The sequence below is a fragment of the Solenopsis invicta genome, chromosome 9, assembly GCF_016802725.1.
Source record: "Solenopsis invicta isolate M01_SB chromosome 9, UNIL_Sinv_3.0, whole genome shotgun sequence".
Lineage (NCBI taxonomy): Eukaryota > Metazoa > Arthropoda > Insecta > Hymenoptera > Formicidae > Solenopsis > Solenopsis invicta.
The window spans coordinates 3,249,287-3,266,246 of NC_052672.1; the positions used below are offsets into that span (position 1 = coordinate 3,249,287).

At 29.9% G+C, this 16,960-nt stretch overlaps 4 protein-coding genes across 10 annotated transcripts in view; 3 read left to right on the forward strand and 1 right to left on the reverse strand.

Annotated features, from left to right (window-relative positions):
• The window catches only part of LOC120356747 (TBC1 domain family member whacked-like), a 512,462-nt gene that overhangs the window by 234,579 nt on the left and 260,923 nt on the right, over positions 1-16,960 (forward strand). The gene's annotated exons all lie outside the window — the stretch shown is intronic.
• On the forward strand, positions 2,711-9,238 carry LOC105196577 (UV excision repair protein RAD23 homolog B). The gene is made up of 6 exons (XM_011162595.3): positions 2,711-2,963; positions 3,052-3,124; positions 3,399-3,552; positions 5,189-5,359; positions 6,114-6,445; positions 6,955-9,238. Exons 1-6 carry the CDS (start codon positions 2,898-2,900, stop codon positions 7,242-7,244), a joined length of 1,086 nt encoding a protein of 361 aa, XP_011160897.1. The 5' UTR covers positions 2,711-2,897; the 3' UTR covers positions 7,245-9,238.
• LOC105196576 (dolichol-phosphate mannosyltransferase subunit 3) lies at positions 12,254-13,303 on the reverse strand. 5 transcript variants are annotated; one of them, XM_011162592.3, is made up of 3 exons: positions 12,982-13,303; positions 12,521-12,742; positions 12,254-12,443 (listed from the first exon to the last, which is right to left on the reverse strand). In XM_011162592.3, the coding sequence occupies exons 1-3, from the start codon at positions 12,997-12,999 to the stop codon at positions 12,366-12,368; spliced, it is 318 nt and encodes a 105-aa protein (XP_011160894.2). In that variant the 5' UTR covers positions 13,000-13,303; the 3' UTR covers positions 12,254-12,365. The 5 variants fall into 5 exon arrangements, with proteins under 5 accessions (XP_011160894.2, XP_011160896.2, XP_011160895.2 ...); XM_011162594.3 differs by having other exon boundaries at positions 13,034-13,297; XM_011162593.3 differs by having other exon boundaries at positions 13,008-13,295.
• On the forward strand, positions 13,470-16,136 carry LOC105193334 (ribosomal L1 domain-containing protein 1). The gene is made up of 3 exons (XM_026141535.2): positions 13,470-14,035; positions 15,222-15,787; positions 15,859-16,136. Exons 1-3 carry the CDS (start codon positions 13,722-13,724, stop codon positions 16,053-16,055), a joined length of 1,077 nt encoding a protein of 358 aa, XP_025997320.1. The 5' UTR covers positions 13,470-13,721; the 3' UTR covers positions 16,056-16,136.

A 16,960-nucleotide genomic window follows, 5' to 3' on the forward strand; every position in this document is an offset into this window, starting at 1 on the left:
AGATCTAACGCATCTCATGGTGTCTCACGATAAATAATTGCACTTTATGTCCTAGTTTACACCGAGCACTTGATACGCGTACTAACCAGTAATTTTCTATTAAATTATCTTAATTTTGACAATAAATTTAAAAAATAGTATATTAAGTAATATTATAATTTATTTTGTTCATATATTCTTATTAAAGTTGCAATTATTAAGTTTATAATTTAATAATAACTATAATACTTTTATCATACTTTAATTAAACTAATGATATGACCAATGTAACGATTTATTTTTTAGTATATAACTTTATAATTGCAACTTTTGTAATTTTTTTATTTTATTTTACTATTGCTAATAAATATATTGTATTAGAAGTCGTCCATATTGAATATTAATTTGTTTACGTATATTCGCCTAGGTGGCGATAAAAACACTATTCCAAAGCAAACTATGGGAGTTGTTTATCTATTTACTTATATGATCTGTGGTTTGACATAGACCTACAAACACACACAAGTTGAATCCGCCAAAATCTAGCGTCTTTGTTTTATTGTTCAGTGATCATGTCAAGTTTTGTGCCTGAAAAACAACATTTGCGGCACGCATTGCTCAAGGTCCGTGGATTGGCGCTGGAGGGGAAGGAAGGTCGTTGCATAGCCGCCATTTTCGAGACAGCGAGTCAGTATTAGTGTACGTAGGTACTACAGCTATTAGTTGTGTGAGTGAGCGAGTGTGCAGTAAAAGTATGGCCGCCGCCATTTTCGTTCCACATCGTTGAAGTGGATGCAACGACCTTCCTTCTCCTCCAACGCCAATCCACGGACCTTGGCATTGCTTTTTTTATTTAATCAAAAGAAAAAAGCTGTTGAAAGTCATTGTTTGCTGGTAGAAACATATGGTGAACACGCTCCATCAATTAGAACATGTGAGACATGGTTTCGACAATTTAAAAGTGGTGATTTCAATGTGAAAGACAGTGAGCGCTCTGGTAGACCACAAAAATGCGAAGACGAGCAATTGCAGGAATTATTGGATGATGACCCAACTCAAACTCAACAGCAATTAGCAGAAGCATTACATGTATCACAAGAAACAATTAGCAGACGTTTACGAACAATGGGAAAGATCAATAAACTCGGTAAATGGGTCCCACACAATTTGAATGAACGTCAAATGGAAAATCGCAAAGTTACTTGTGAAATGCTGCTTCAACGCCACGAAAGAAAATCATTTTTGTATCGAATTGTGACGGGTAACGAAAAATGGATTTATTTTGAAAACCCGAAGCGGAAAAAATCGTTGCTTTCACCTGGCGAAGTCGGTTCATTAAGGCCAAATCGCTTCGGCAAGAAAACCATGCTCTGTGTCTGGTGGGACCAGAGCGGTATTGTGTATTATGAACTCTTGAAGCCCGGCGAAACCGTTAATACACAACGCTATCACCAACAAACGATTAATTTAAACTACGCATTAATCGAAAGACGACCGGAATGGGCCAGAAGACATGGCAAAGTGATTTTGTTACACGATAATGCGCCGTCTCACACAGCAAAACCAGTGAAAGACACTTTAAAATCTCTTGGATAGGACATCCTTCCGCACTCGCCGTACTCCCCAGACCTAGCGCCATCTGACTATCACCTCTTCGCATCAATGGGGCACGCGCTCGCAGAGCAGCACTTCAGCAATTTCGAGGAAGTTGGAAAATGGCTCGACAAATGGTTTGCCGCAAAAGACAAGCAATTTTTTTGGCATGGTATTCATAAATTACCTGAAAGATGGGCGAAATGTGTAGAAGCCGATGGCCAATATTTAGATTAAAAAAAAATTAATTTCCTTTAAAAATTACGTGTTTTTTTTACCAAAAAAACCGAAAAAAACTTATGCATACACCTGGTATACACGCATTGTCGAAAGTAAGATAAATTAATGACCTAGTTTTCACCGTACACCCAAGGACTTTGATTCTGTCCATGGGAAAATTTTCCAAACTTATTGTATAGCGTTGTATTCCCAGTTTATTGTATAGCGTTTTTCATTGGGAAAACTAGTGCGCACTGAAAGTGCACTTGCTACAGGTAATTGGGCATTTCCGTTGGCACCGTCATCGCGCAAACCGAAACGTCCAATTGCCAGCGGCGAGTGCACACTCAGTGCGCACTAGTTTTCCCAATGAAAAACGCTAGTAGAAAGTCTATTAAGGTTGATTTATACAGGCCGTAACCGCTAACTTATGCCGGAATCTATAAGAAATTGACCAATCATAATTAGTTTATAGAAGAATAATCGACTATGATTGGTCAATTTCTTACAGATTACGGCGTAAGTTAATGGTTATGTCCTCCATAAACCAACCTTTAAGCTTATTCTGCAATACAACGTATGTCGATTGCATAAACTGTAACCTGCAAGTATTGACCAATCACAGTTGAATACTTTTTTCATACTTGACTGTGATTGGTCAATTCTTACACTTTACAACTTAACACCGACATATGACGTATTGTAGAACAGGTTTTAAACCGTAAATCGTAAGAATTAACAAATTACAGTCAAATTTGAGAAGAATATTCAACTGTGATTGGTCAATTCTTACGGCTTAGAGATTATGACAACGTATATGACGTATTGTAGAATACTCCGACATCCGACAGTGTCATACGACGTATTATAGAATGGTTAAAAGGAATAACGGTTGGTAGCCGTTACTAGATCTTTCATTATCATATGTTTTCCACATACTGTTATAAGTGTTAACATTCATACACCTGCGAACTGTTTAAGGCAGTGCAGACTCATCGCCGAAAAAATCTCCATCAAAACACCGTTTTATTCTTATCGTGGAGGACTACGCGGGGGTTAATTTTGCGATTGTTTGACGTTATATCGCGTGAGCTCTCTCCTTCAATATGATTATAACGTTGAAAAACTTACAACAGCAAACATTCACGATAGAGATCGACTCGTCGCAAACTGTAAGTAAAATCGTAAGCGAGATCGAGCGAAAGAAGCCGACTTTTTGATGCGGTTAACGATGAAGATATTTGCTTGTCTTGTTATCAGGTCAAAGATCTCAAGGAGAAGATTGAAATGCAGAAAGGCTTCCCCGCCGAACATCAAAAGTTAATATACGCTGGTAAGGGTTACAGTTAAATAACCTAATTTATCGAGAACGTTATCTAAAAGAGCCCGAAGTGTTCATCGACGTAGCTGACAGAAAATCGGCATTATAATTATATCCTAAATATTGTATGACCAACGTATATTTAAATATAGCTTCATCAAGATAGGAATGATGTTGCAGAAACAATCATACATAGGTTATGTTTTCTGGTCTTGCACACGTTAAGATCCGTGACGAATTTTTTTTTATTACTCTCGAAATCGTAACGATATGTAAACACTTACAGGGAAAATATTAGCGGACGAGCAGCCTTTAACAGAATATAATATCGATGAGAAGAAATTTATAGTTGTTATGGTAACAAAGCCTAAAGCTGGTGCTACACCTAAAACAAGCGAAGAACAGCGCGCGGAAGGCGATAAGAAGGAGGAGTCCACTAGGTAACGTGAGACTGTAAAACACTGCACATAAATCGCGATAAACTTGCCGCCTATTGCAAAATATTTATTATACCAAATATTAATTATGACTAATGTTTTTAACCTGAAAAAATTCTTGAAAATTTTGAAGAAGTTTTTATCGAGTGGTTTTTCTTTTAAGATACTGTCACTTTTATTATCTATGCCAATAGTTTTAAGATTTCTTTCACATTTAAGAACTCTAATAAGTATTTTATCAGTAAAGTTTACTGTCATTGCTAGTCTTATTTTTCTATACTTTTATTAAAAAATAGAAAAAATTTGGATTTGTTCTTCAGTTTTAATTTTTTAGAAAATTAAGAACACTACAAGAAACAACACAGACCAAAGTGCGTGCATTCTCATATGACTTGCAAGTTTTTATAAAAAATTAATGACATTGTACAGTTTTAATTTGGCGATGTGTATTTTATTATCTTTTGAATTCTGTATTCTCAATCAGCTAGATTCGTGTATTATTGACAGATTGTTATGTACCATATTTAGTTTATATTATTTTTTTTTACTTTTTTAAATTTAATATTCAAAAGTAGAAGTGATTTTTTATTGTATGATTAAGAAACATTAAAAGGTAGAGAAGAAAAATAGAAGTCGTGAGATATATGTGGGATGGTGAGATACCATGATACCTCGTATTGAATTCTAAGGGCAACTACTAAATTACTTTGTTATTGTCTATATATTACAGGATGGTCATTGGTGTTTATTACATTTTTATAAAAGCTGAATTTATGTTTTGCAGATAGCAGCAATTTTCAAATTATATACAATTACTCTTTACATAATTTTGAGAAGTATATTAGGTATTAATTTTTTAACTTTAACTTAAAGATCTTAAATGTAGTTCAAATAATATAATTAAATTTAATACATACCGTAATGTATGTATGAATTTAGTATAAAATTGTATCATGTGTTAAAAGAGGATGTGAGATAGTCATGAGCCATTTGCATTACAAGTATTAAAATCATTTTTTTATATCCTCAATGGACGTTGCATAATATTTATTAGCAACAAAAATTTTGTTTAAGTAAAATACATTTTATAAAATGTTCATAAAATCTTGTTTTGTGACACTTATTAGTATGTAAAAAAATGTAGGATTATTAATTTGTGATTTTTTTATAATTAAAAGTGCCTTTATGACAGTAGTTATTAGTATTCCATGACTTCTTGTTATCGCACAAACACATCCTTTTTTTCTTTTTCAGTCAATTGTAAACTATGTTCGTTCTATATACCTGGTGAACTTTTACTAAAGGATGATAGGTAGAACTCTGTAATTAACAAACTGATATATAATAAGAATTGTGTTGGGTTAATATTTACTGAGTTATTTAAGAAAAAGCAATGGTATTCCACCACTCCCTTTTATTTTCTAATAAAATAAATTAATATTTAAAAATTAAAATTAAAAAGTTCTCTAATCTTACCTTGAATTCTGAATAACACACCCATTCCATAAAAATCCAGGAATTCTCAGGGAATTATTTTACAAAATTTGTATAAACACCCTGCAAATGTTGAAACAATAAACTTTTCCAGATTATGTGCAAGAATCAGTGTACCTCATTTTTCTTTATTTTTCTGTTGTAGTTCAGCAACTACACAACCTAGTTCAAACCTTAATATTCAGGATACTACACGAGCAGCTAGTAACGTGCAAGAGCAACCCGCGGCAGCTGCGCCAGCGGCTGGTCAAGCAGAAAGTGCCTTGCTAATGGGAGAGGATTATAATACTATGGTAAACAACATCATGGATATGGGGTACGTATAGAGAGGGGTGACATACTGTACTATAATCATGTAACATTTGATCATGTAACATGATATCCTTATGCTAAGAGGTTTTCAAGTTATCTCAGTGTCTTCATATATCATATTATCCACTTGTTAAAAACATTAATTGATCACGCGCGATCAATTATCAATTTTTCGATAACTGAAAAAAGATTTTTATGTATGTAGTTATACTCTTTTCCTCATTTCCTCGCTCTCTCTTTTTACTTGTGAACAGCGTATATAAAAGAAATCCCTCAGAAGAGCAGCTCAATATCAAATTGCTTATCTTGATATTATAAACTGCATTGTTCATGAAATATTAGCATTAATAATGTATCAAGTCAGTGTAATAACTTAAAAACCTTTTAGCATTTTTAACTCTTTTGCTACGGCAACATTAGTCGTCACTGTGCTAGCGCTGTACGGAAGCGCTCGCTGTAAACATATCATTGCTGTATGGAAGGCGCACTTATGTACGTTTGTAGCGCACGAGACAGTTTCGTAAACGAATAATATAGTGGCTATTTATCGTAAAATAGTTAAAAAAGACAAAATGTTTTAAATATAATGTAATAAAAGATAATGTAATATCATTAAACATTTTATTATAAACTATAGTGGCCGCTCATATAACAATAGAATTCATGAACGGCCATTATAGTGGCCGCTCGTAACGAAAAAGTTAAAGAAAATACCCGCGGAAGTTTCAAAAGAATAATATTTTTATTATTTGTATTAGATACGAACGTGAACAGGTTGTACAGGCGTTGCGCGCAAGTTTTAACAATCCTGATAGAGCTGTTGAGTACCTCCTAACGGGCATACCAGCGCAACTCTTTGAGGACCCACCCGAAGATCCCCCAGAAGCTCAAGAACAACTTCAGGATCAGAGTCAAGATCCGTTGGCCTTTTTGCGTTTGCAACCACAATTTCAACAGATGCGTCAGGTCATTCAGCAAAATCCACAGCTGCTGAACAATCTTCTTCAACAAATTGGTTCCACTAATCCTGCCCTCTTACAACTCATTTCTCAAAATCAGGAAGCGTTTGTACGCATGCTCAACGAACCTGGTTAGTCTCTATCGCGTATGCTCATCATGTATTGTGATTAAAAAGAATAGTTAATTATTTGACAATATTAATAATTTACAATTTAAATTCAAAAGACACAAATGGTTATCGCTGGATCTTAATATTTCTTATATGAATTTATTAGTCATGAAACTAAAAAAATGTCTACACACAAGATTCGGAAAGATCATCCGCAAAAAGGGTGGATTTTATTTATAAATATTCAGAACAATTACAAATATTTTTCATTATACAGAGAACTTATAAAATTAAAATAGAATTAAAACATAATAGTAGTCTGACCACTATGTACCAATAGTATAATTTTTTTGAATGTTACAGTTTAAAGATTAACATCTTTTTCTTTCTCTCTCTCTCTTTCTCTCTCTGTTTAAATTATTAAAAAATGTCGAAAAATCAATTTTTTTAAGTCCTTAAGTTTTGTATTTGTTTAACAATCTAGTGTATTATTTATTAATAACCTATATCATTTATTTTGATCTTTATAGTGGAACCTGCTGCGGGAACGGGGGCGCGTGTTTTACCAGCGTCCGGAGGAGGTGTGGCACCTGCGACTGCAGCTGCAGTGGGAGGTGCTGTAAACGGTGGAGCTGGCACGGGTGCAGCAGCGGGCGTAGGATCTGGTTTAATACAGATAACACCACAGGACAGAGATGCTATCGAGAGGTTGAAGGCGTTAGGTTTTCCAGAACATTTAGTCGTGCAAGCGTACTTTGCCTGTGAAAAGAACGAAAATCTTGCTGCTAACTTCCTACTTTCGCAAAACCTCGACGACTGAATCACTCGCATTACTGATTTTGCGCGTTTACGAATAAAGAAGAACAGGACTGATAGAGGGTGGATAATCGCACCATTATCATTTTTATCTTTACAATAATCATCTTTATTTTGTATATAGATATACACAATATCTATGCTATTTTATTTGTTGTAGATAAAATCCTGGTGTGTTTGGTAAGCGATCAAATCTGAAGATAAGCGCGTTACCATAACATTGCATATGTCAACTCTTTTAAGCATTGTTTCATACTTCAAAACATGAAAAAAAAACATTTCATTTAATATGTAACACATGTTTATGAGAGAAAGAATTGTTGCTTATAGCAAACGGTGTTAAAAAATCCATCCTTACAGCCTACAAGTGCTCTAAGATCTTATATTTCTTATATATATATATATATATATATATATATATATATAAGGGAAATATAAATTACATTTTTATATGAGAAAGCCTTACAAGCCTTACTCTGCAGAAAAATATCTTGCAGCATTTACGTATTGAGGATTGGACATATATAAATTGAAGATGTGTTCACTCTTGCATATTAAGATATGTTTTATACATATCTAAATGTTTGCGCATATAGGTATGATAAGTATATTTGTACATTTCCTGGCTTTCTGATATAAAAATTACAAAATGTATCTGTTTGGGCATGTGTACTTGGATATATTCGTATTTACGTGTGTATGTATAGATTTTCTACTTGTAAATGATAATATTGGAAAACTAATTTAAATGTTAAAAAGCTTTCTTGCATGTCACAATTCAGTAAATTGTAATGGTTGTAAAAAGAGAGGTAATTTTTATCATAGACAAGGGCTGTGAAAAGTTTTGTGAATGAACACATAACATTGGAAAGAAAAATTATTTGCATGATTCTGTTATATGCGTCATTTTTTATGTCATCGGAGAAATTTTATTTCTTTCTAACAAATTGTTTTATTTTGACGGTAATGAGAGTAAACGTTATTTTGATACTTTTAAAAAATAAAAAAGTTACAAAATTACTATTAAATGTCTTATAAAAAGAATTATTATTTGCATCATCAGTTTGCATAAATGTCAAACGATAACTTTTCAAAATATTTGACATGATAATTTCCTAATTCTTCCAGTATTTTAAAGCATCAAAACAATGTTTACTCTCACTGTCACCAAAATAAAACAATTTGTCAGAATAAAATTATATTTCTCTGAAGACTGTATAGAAGTTGAAGTAATAAAATTACATAGTTTTTTTTTCACAGCGTTATCTACGTATTTATTCACAAAACTTTTCCAACAACCCTCATATGTAATTTCTTAATTTATTCTTGACAATAATTCAATACAAATATTACTTAAATTTTTATTAATAGTGAGCATTTTGCTTATTTGTTGAAATTCGTAAAATAGTTGAGCTATTATTGAATAATCTTGAAATTATAAAGCCTGAAATATTGTTACATAGAATATGTATACTAGAATTTTATTAAAAATTAAACCTAAGATATGAAACGAATTATTAGAAACTTTCAAATATGACATGCCCGATGGTTTTTTTTACAGAATAAAACGATCTATTTTTGGTACAAGGAATGATTCAATTTGCATGCCACTTAATGACATACATACGTATGTACGTATTTATACATGTTACACAAGTAGGAAATTCTTAATTCTTAAATTTGTACCATACAGTTACTTATTAATATCATTGAAACGATAATAAATATTGAAAAAAATTTTCATCGCTCTTACATATATTTAGTGCAAGAACAATATAAAGGATTATTCATTGGAGAGTTGTAGTAACAATGCATAAAATTCCAATCTGTGTGTGTGTGTGTGTTTATTATGACTCGAATTTTATCCCTCCCTTTTTTATAAAAATAGAGAAATTATTAATAGAGAAGAGCTGCTGTTAAAACAGAACACATTCTCTGTTGTGTGTTCAATACACTTGTAATACATAGTATAAATGAATAAATTACGATTTCCACAAATCTTTTGCCCATTATATTACTGTTAGTAATTTTATAAAAAATTGAACACACGCACTGACTTTGTTCTTTAATGCTATAAAGATTGTGGTACCTAATTGTAAAAACACAATTATAATACTTTGAAATGCATAAGTAATATACATTTTTTTAAAAGAAAGTATTTTTGCTTTTAGGTTTCAAAATTTTAAAAAATTTAAATCAGTTATTTTTCAAGTATTTTTTAATAGTTTGAATCGAGAAAGAGTAAAAAGGTAAGGTCAGTATTCTAGTAATATGTTCTTAAAACTAGTTTCTTTTAAGATCATTTTAAAAGAATGCTTAAAGCCATAAATTTTACCAATTAAACAATGACATATGATTTATAATACATATGTACGATTTTTTAAATATACCTCGCTACATTTTCCTACCGCACGCACACATATGGATAAATTAGAGTATACGCCTGTAAAAATTTCTGCTATCTTCTTAAAAACTGAAATTTAGATTTTATAAAAACACAACGGACACCAATAACCATTAATCATCCTACAAATGTCTAAATGTATTAATAGAGAAGAAATTTTGGTTACTTTTAGAAGTCTACGCGAATTCTATGTATGAGACATGATATTCTACTACTCCAGGTTTATTCCACGACTGCCACCCTTCCTCTAAATAAATATAATTTTACAGATAAAAATAAATTAAAAAATCAATATTAAATAAACATTAAATTAATATTATAAAGAAACATTTAAAAAATGTTTATTGAAATAATTTCCTGACATGAGAGTATTTCATAAAAAATAAATACTAGAAAAATATTAAACGCTAAAAATTCAATTGAATAACAAATAAATATTTACAAAATGTTAAATGTTAAAAAAATGGTTTCTAAAATTATTTCTCAAAAGAATAATTATAATAACAAATAAATATTTACAAAATATTAAATACCTTTAAAAAATATTAACTAAAGTCATTTTCTGAAATAAACAATTCATAAATACTTCAAAAATTTTAAATAAACGTAAACGAAAAGTTAATTAAAATCAAGTAACTTTTTTTACGTTTATTTTTTCTTTTATGTTTAATTGAGGTCAAATGAATGATTAACGAAGTCTAAGTATTGAAAAAATATTAAACAAACATTATATATAACGTTTATTTAATATTTTTACATTTGTATACAAATGTTTACTGAAATAATTTTTTGAAATTAATAATTATTAATTAATGACATATATATTTACAAAATGTTAAACAAATGTTTGAAAAATGTTTACTAAAATAATTTCCTCAAATAAATAATTCATGAAAAATACGTAAACAATATTAAATAAACATTTAAAAAACGTTTTTAAAAAATTATTTTAAATTAATATTTAATGAAAAAAATATTAATTAAATGTTAAATATTTTTTTCCAGAATAAGTTGGGGAAATGGATATTATTTTAAAAAAACAAACATTTAAAAATCACTTAAAAAACATTGTCTGCTGCTTGGATACAAGAGTTAAAAAATCACGTTTGACTGTCTCTAGTTAAAAATGTGACATACTCATCGACATATAGAATAGACTGCTAATGACAGTGGTGAGGTAGAAAGACGGGTATAATGAGAGGCAGACAATTGAAAAGATTGAAAGAACGTTCTCTGGCTAAGCCTAATTGATTGATGGATTGGTGTTGTTGCTCCACTGGAGGTAAGGTGGGTGCTAACAACATCCCACACAAATATTATTACTTTTAATTCTTTCATTAGTTTATTATGTTATATTTAAATTCACATTAGTTAAAATCTTAAAAGCAAGAAAAATGCAAAAAAATAAACTTAAGACTTGTAGATAATACTTAATTTTACTTTTCCAAAACAAAATTTTTAATTCTTCATTGCCTGGGGTGCTGTGGCACTCCACATCTACCTACTTACAAGTTAAAATTAAAATTAAAATTAAATTTGCTAACAATTTAGGAAAAAATAAAGAAATTTAAGTACATGTATCCAGCAAAACATTTTGATTTGTTAAATGTTGTCAACAGTTGTCAAGTAGGAAACAAATGCCAGCAGAGCGATAATACCAAAGCTAGGACCTACTATGTCCTCAGTTGGTCTCCAATGCGAATCAAATCTGAAGAACATATTCCGCAAGCAAATTGACAATACCAGAACAGATTTGACAACAATGTGACAACAAATTGTAAACAGTTGTTTATCTCAAAGTGCCTACAAATTCATATCAAATGCAGATCAGATCTGTCACTAAATATCAATGCTTATATTGATTTTTATATAATTAAAAATTGTACTATTAAAATATCCATTTATTTTTATCTTTAAACTCAAATTTTTACCTTCAAAATCATTTCATTAGAATGTGTAAGTGAACAATCTCATATTGCTATACTTTTTATTTCATTGTGTGCAGTCTTTTTTTATTTACAAGTCACATCTATCAGAGATGCCACGTACTACTTCCAGATGAAATTTAATGAAAACAAATCATTTGAGTTTTTGCTATCAATCTGTTATTAATACATTTGATAGATTTGCTCCTTGTTGACTGCTAATCTCTCATTTTTTGCTGTGGTATTTTAAACATTAAATGATGATGTAGTTTTGCAAAATATTTGCTAATACTATCTGCAATAATAAATTGCTTGCCATTTGCCATCAATGTTTTACATCTGTTTATTGTTAGTTGCTACTGTCATATGTTTCGTCTATAGAGATTGTATATTGAGGGAAGTTTACTAATTAAAAAAAAGTTTGGAAATAAAGCACGTTTTCCATTTAAGGCTTTTAGGCTAACATAATTTGTTGCCAACATTTGGAATTGCAAAAATGTATAATATATATGTATAATGTGTGTGTACATATAACACATATATGACATTTTATGTATACACAAAATGTAATATTGCAAAAGAATTTTGCAAATGTGTATATATATATATAAATTATGTTTGCAAAATTTTTTGCAATATCACATAAACCATTACATTATAAATTTTAAAAATATAACACGTGTATCAATATAAAACTTCAAAAATGTTTATGTGTACAAAAATCATATATTCAAATATACAAACTAGAAAAGTCTTATTATTAATGTCTTTCTTAAAATTTATATTTATAGCAATTTCAAGAAGTTGAAGAAACATCAGTCCCTCGTAACATTATATTTTTGCTCTGAAGATCCTTTTTAGCTTCTTCTATTTGCTAAAAAACAAAACGAGGACAGTATTATATAAAGATATTGCTTTCACAATTAAATCTTAGATAAAAGAGAAACTAACTTGCTGAAGTTCCATGGCAGCACTTTCACAGGTGTTAAAAGTGAATACTCTATACAAAATGACAATAGCTGCGTATAATCCAAAGAAAAATAAGAAAATAATTGGAAAAAAGAGTATAATTTCATGCCATTCTTTGATAAAAGTAGAATCGCTTGTAAGTGTGGCAAACCATGCACCAAAAATCACAATCGCACATGACAGCCACTCAAGCAGTTTCGTCATCTGTAAAAAAAATGTAATAAAACCAAATTATTTTTATTGAAATAGAATAAAATACTTATTAAGGAATAATTCTTTAAAATCATATAAATACATTTTAAAATAATATATGCATAAATTTTATGTTACGATATTCGATATATAATAGAAAATTATATATTAATTTTATTGAAAGTCTTATATCATTTTTAAATGTAATTATTAAAATATTTTAACACTTTTTTTATACATACTGCTCCAACCTCAAAAATATAACACATGCACGCACCATGAAGACAGAATATTCAGATCTACCTTGATCTACCTCCCTTATACGTAATCCTTGTTAAGCTGCGTTCGAAAATCTTACTTGTATTGCTAATCCATACAGATTCGGTTACACAATTCACGGTTAGCTCGAGTTAACCAGTTAACCTAAAGCTAAATATATAGCTAAATATATAAATATTAGCTACAAATATATATTTGAGCGTAGGAGAGATAAACAACAAAGATACTTATAGTGTTTTTGAGTGCAGTTGAGGGTTTTAACCCAGGTTTGACGCTATTTGCCGGAATCGTCCAATTAGAACGTCCAATCGTCCGTTCTAAGTAGACAATTCCGACAAATGGCGTCAAACCTGAGTTAAAACTCAACTGCACTCGAAAACACTATAAGTACAAAAAGTGCAAGCAACACGAACAGATGGCCTATGGTTGTTATAAACACAGTTTTGGAACGCAGCCTGTGTCCATGTTAGTTCATTTCCTGTGATTTCCTTGGATTTCCTGTCTCTTCCTGTGCGCTTGAACCACGTGCTTCACCGGCAACAAAATATTTTATTTTTTTATCGAAATTTCTTTGTTAATCGAGTGCTCTTGAATATAAATGTTCTTGGTCGATTGTCATAGTTACTAAATAATAAAAAGCATAATGGTATTGCTGTGCTGACTGCTGCGAATTGTTGCATGGTCGTGATCTCAAACTGAGAGAAAAAAAGATATGCGCCAAGTGCACGAAATAGATAGTTATAAAAATATAACAAATAAGGAAAAAATACAGAAAATGAAACGAAAGGATTCAGATTCACAAGTTGTATATAAGCAGAAACATGTGAGTTCCGAGATTGAGACAACAGAATTGGATCTAAAGGAGCTGTCAAAAAAGCAAATTTTACAATGTATTTCCGCGATTTTCCACTTAACGCAAGAACAATTAAAAGAAACTAGCAGCCTTCTCGCTGAAGAAGCTCAGCCGATATTTATGCAAGTGACTAGCATCAGAGTCCCAGAGATGCCTCGCAAACAAATGAGGATGTGAGTGAATTTATGAACTTTAATAGATTTTTATTTCTTTACACACAGAAAAATATATAAATTACTTATCAAGTATTATTTAATTCAAGTATTTTGTAGACATTATATATATATATATATATATATATCTGCAAATCTGTTATAAGTTTGTTTTTTTCTTGATTACATAGCTCTTAACAGAGCTCTAGTCTATTTGACCAAAACCTTAATCATATTATTTATTATTTTGTTTCTGTGAGGTGTACATTATAATTCAAAGACTATTAGTAATTCAAAGCATTAATTGATTGCATCAGTAACCTTCAAAAAGTTCCCAATAGGCAAGATACATTTAAACACACTTATGACAAAGAAAAATATCATAAATATTAAGATTAAAATTATATTTTGAATTCTAGTAGTTTAATGCTTAATTCAATGCTTTGATCAAAAATATTTAGTTAAAAATTCAATTTGCATAATATTCTACTTTAGCAAAATTTTATAATATTGTATATTCAAAAGAATATAAATTTTTCTTGCATGCCATACACTTGTCAGCGCATAGGCGATCTCTTCTACATATGTATGTAAATATTTTTTTTAGCATGTGATGACTTTTAAATTTGTGATTATTTGTGTATATTTTAAGCCTATGGTCTGATCTTATCATTGCTGATTAATTTGATTGGTTGGCTGATTAGTTAGATAGATTAAATTTAACCAGAGTCACCTGCAAAACTTCAAATTAATCATATTATTTTGTTTTTCTTGTCTGTTTTTTACAAATTATAATTTATACAAAATATAATATCTCACATTAATAATTAAGTTATTTTTTAAATTAAAATTAAAAAATTAGATTAGTATGACTAGTTTTTAATGTTACAGTGGCAATTTACACATTTAATTGACCAATTAGATTAAAGTTTGTAAGATTATTTTATTATTAAAAAAATATCCTTTATTAAAGAGATAATCATTGATTATCTCTTACTTGGAAGAAAAGTAAATTGAATAATCACTTATCAATAGAATTGATATTTTTTTGTGTGTATAATTAAAACTTAACATGATTATATTTTGTAATTACCAATGGATCCTTATGAGATTTTTTGATTATAAATCGTATAATGATGATACTTTGTGTGTAAAACATTATGTTTCTGTCCGATTTTTGTTTAAAATTTTTATTTTTTATTTACAGATTGTTACCATACTCAATAGTAGCTCCAGATGATGAAGTAGCTTTGTTTGTTTGCGATTTGCAAAAAGGAAGGAGAAAGGATTACGAACCAACAGTGGAACATTATAGAAATCTATTGAACAAACATGGGTGCACTCGTGTGAATGAGATAATACCTATAAATCGCATGAAAACTGAATTTGACCAATATGAACTGAAGAAGAAGCTTCTAGGCAGTTACGATCATTTTCTTGTCGATGGTCGCATCGCCGGTCATCTGTCTCATTTGTTGGGAAAGCATTTTTTCAAGAAAAGAAAGCTACCGACTTCGATTAGAATGGAAAGTAAAGACTTGAAGCATGAGATTGATTATGCATTGAGAAAAACTAGTATGCAGCTTCATTCTCATGGTGATACTCACTTGATGCAAATAGGGAATACAGCCATGGACCAGAAAAAAGTTTTGAAAAATATACTGGTTGCCTGTAAAAAATTGGCCAAACAATATCCTGGTGGTTGGACAAACATACGAGCTCTCCGACTGAAAGGAACAACCACCTTATCATTGCCTTTTTATATGACATTAAGTAAGTTATTGAAAAATGATTATTCAATTTGTCAACGAGATAGTTCTCTTAAACAGATTTATGCATTTCAGAAAATAAAAATACAGTTGATTCAAGTATGATTGCAATACAGCCAAAGAGACCAAAAGCTTATCGTGATGTGGAAGGAGAGCTTTCGACATTCGTACGTAATGTCACAGTCACGGTTAAACCTGAAGGCACAGTTATTGTTAAGAAACATAAAAAGAAACAATCGAGTAAAAAAATCGTAAAGAATGAAAAGAATTGAGACAATATTATATTATTGTGTAATTTAAAATCTTTGTAAAGAGAAAGAATTCCAAAAATTCTAAAATATACAATTCCTAAATATAGTTATATATATTATCTAACTTTATCTAATCTTTAATATTAATTTAATTAACATTAAATATTTCTCGTTCAATCATTGTATCTTCGACATTAATAATATAAATGTATTATTACTTAACAATTGTAGCTCCATTTTTTCAAATTTGATGAACAGAATCGTGTTTTACTGATAACTTCTTTATCTGTATTCTCTCATTGATCGATTTTAAAATTTATAGTTATTTGGCTTTTTTTAATTTTAATTATAATTTTGCTTATTTTTATTTTTTATTTCGTAATCTTTATCCTTTATCTTTTATTACATACATGATATTGAATGCTATATATATATATATATATATATATATATATATATATATATACTCTGATAGAACAAATTTCTAAAAAAGGTAAAAATATATTACGAAATACTACAAATAATTGTCAAAATCTATTAAATTTAAAAAAATTCTACAAGAATGTACATAAAAATGTTTGAAATACTTCTTAATATTTGCAATTTTTTTAGTATGTTATTTCTACAAAATTTTTAGTAAAATTATATCAACAACTAACACATACCCCGCTTTTTTGCTCAAAAAGTCACTCATCAAATTCTTTAAAAGATCATACAGAAATTGCTACTTTGATACATAATACCGAGTACTTGATACACATACTAACTAGTAATTTTCTATTAAATTATCTTAATTTCAGCAATGAATTTAAAGAATAGTGTACTAAGCTGGTACAATATGAATTAAGATAATTAAATATATGTATCATGTATACACGCATCGTCGAAACTAAAGATAATTTAATAGAAAGTTACGAGTTAGTACG

Coding starts and splice junctions, on each gene's coding strand:
- LOC105196577 (XM_011162595.3), top strand. CDS start 2,898: ATGATTATAACGTTGAAAAACTTACAACAGCAAACATTCACGATAGAG. Junction 5,360..6,113: donor AACAACATCATGGATATGGG/GTACGTATAGAG, acceptor TATTTGTATTAG/ATACGAACGTGAACAGGTTG. Junction 6,446..6,954: donor ACGCATGCTCAACGAACCTG/GTTAGTCTCTAT, acceptor TGATCTTTATAG/TGGAACCTGCTGCGGGAACG.
- LOC105196576 (XM_011162591.3), bottom strand. CDS start 12,999: ATGTGTTATATTTTTGAGGTTGGAGCA. Junction 12,743..12,972: donor ATATTTTTGAGGTTGGAGCA/GTATGTATAAAA, acceptor TTTTTTTTACAG/ATGACGAAACTGCTTGAGTG. Junction 12,444..12,520: donor CTGCCATGGAACTTCAGCAA/GTTAGTTTCTCT, acceptor TTTGTTTTTTAG/CAAATAGAAGAAGCTAAAAA.
- LOC105193334 (XM_026141535.2), top strand. CDS start 13,722: ATGCGCCAAGTGCACGAAATAGATAGTTATAAAAATATAACAAATAAG. Junction 14,036..15,221: donor CCTCGCAAACAAATGAGGAT/GTGAGTGAATTT, acceptor TTTTATTTACAG/ATTGTTACCATACTCAATAG. Junction 15,788..15,858: donor GCCTTTTTATATGACATTAA/GTAAGTTATTGA, acceptor TATGCATTTCAG/AAAATAAAAATACAGTTGAT.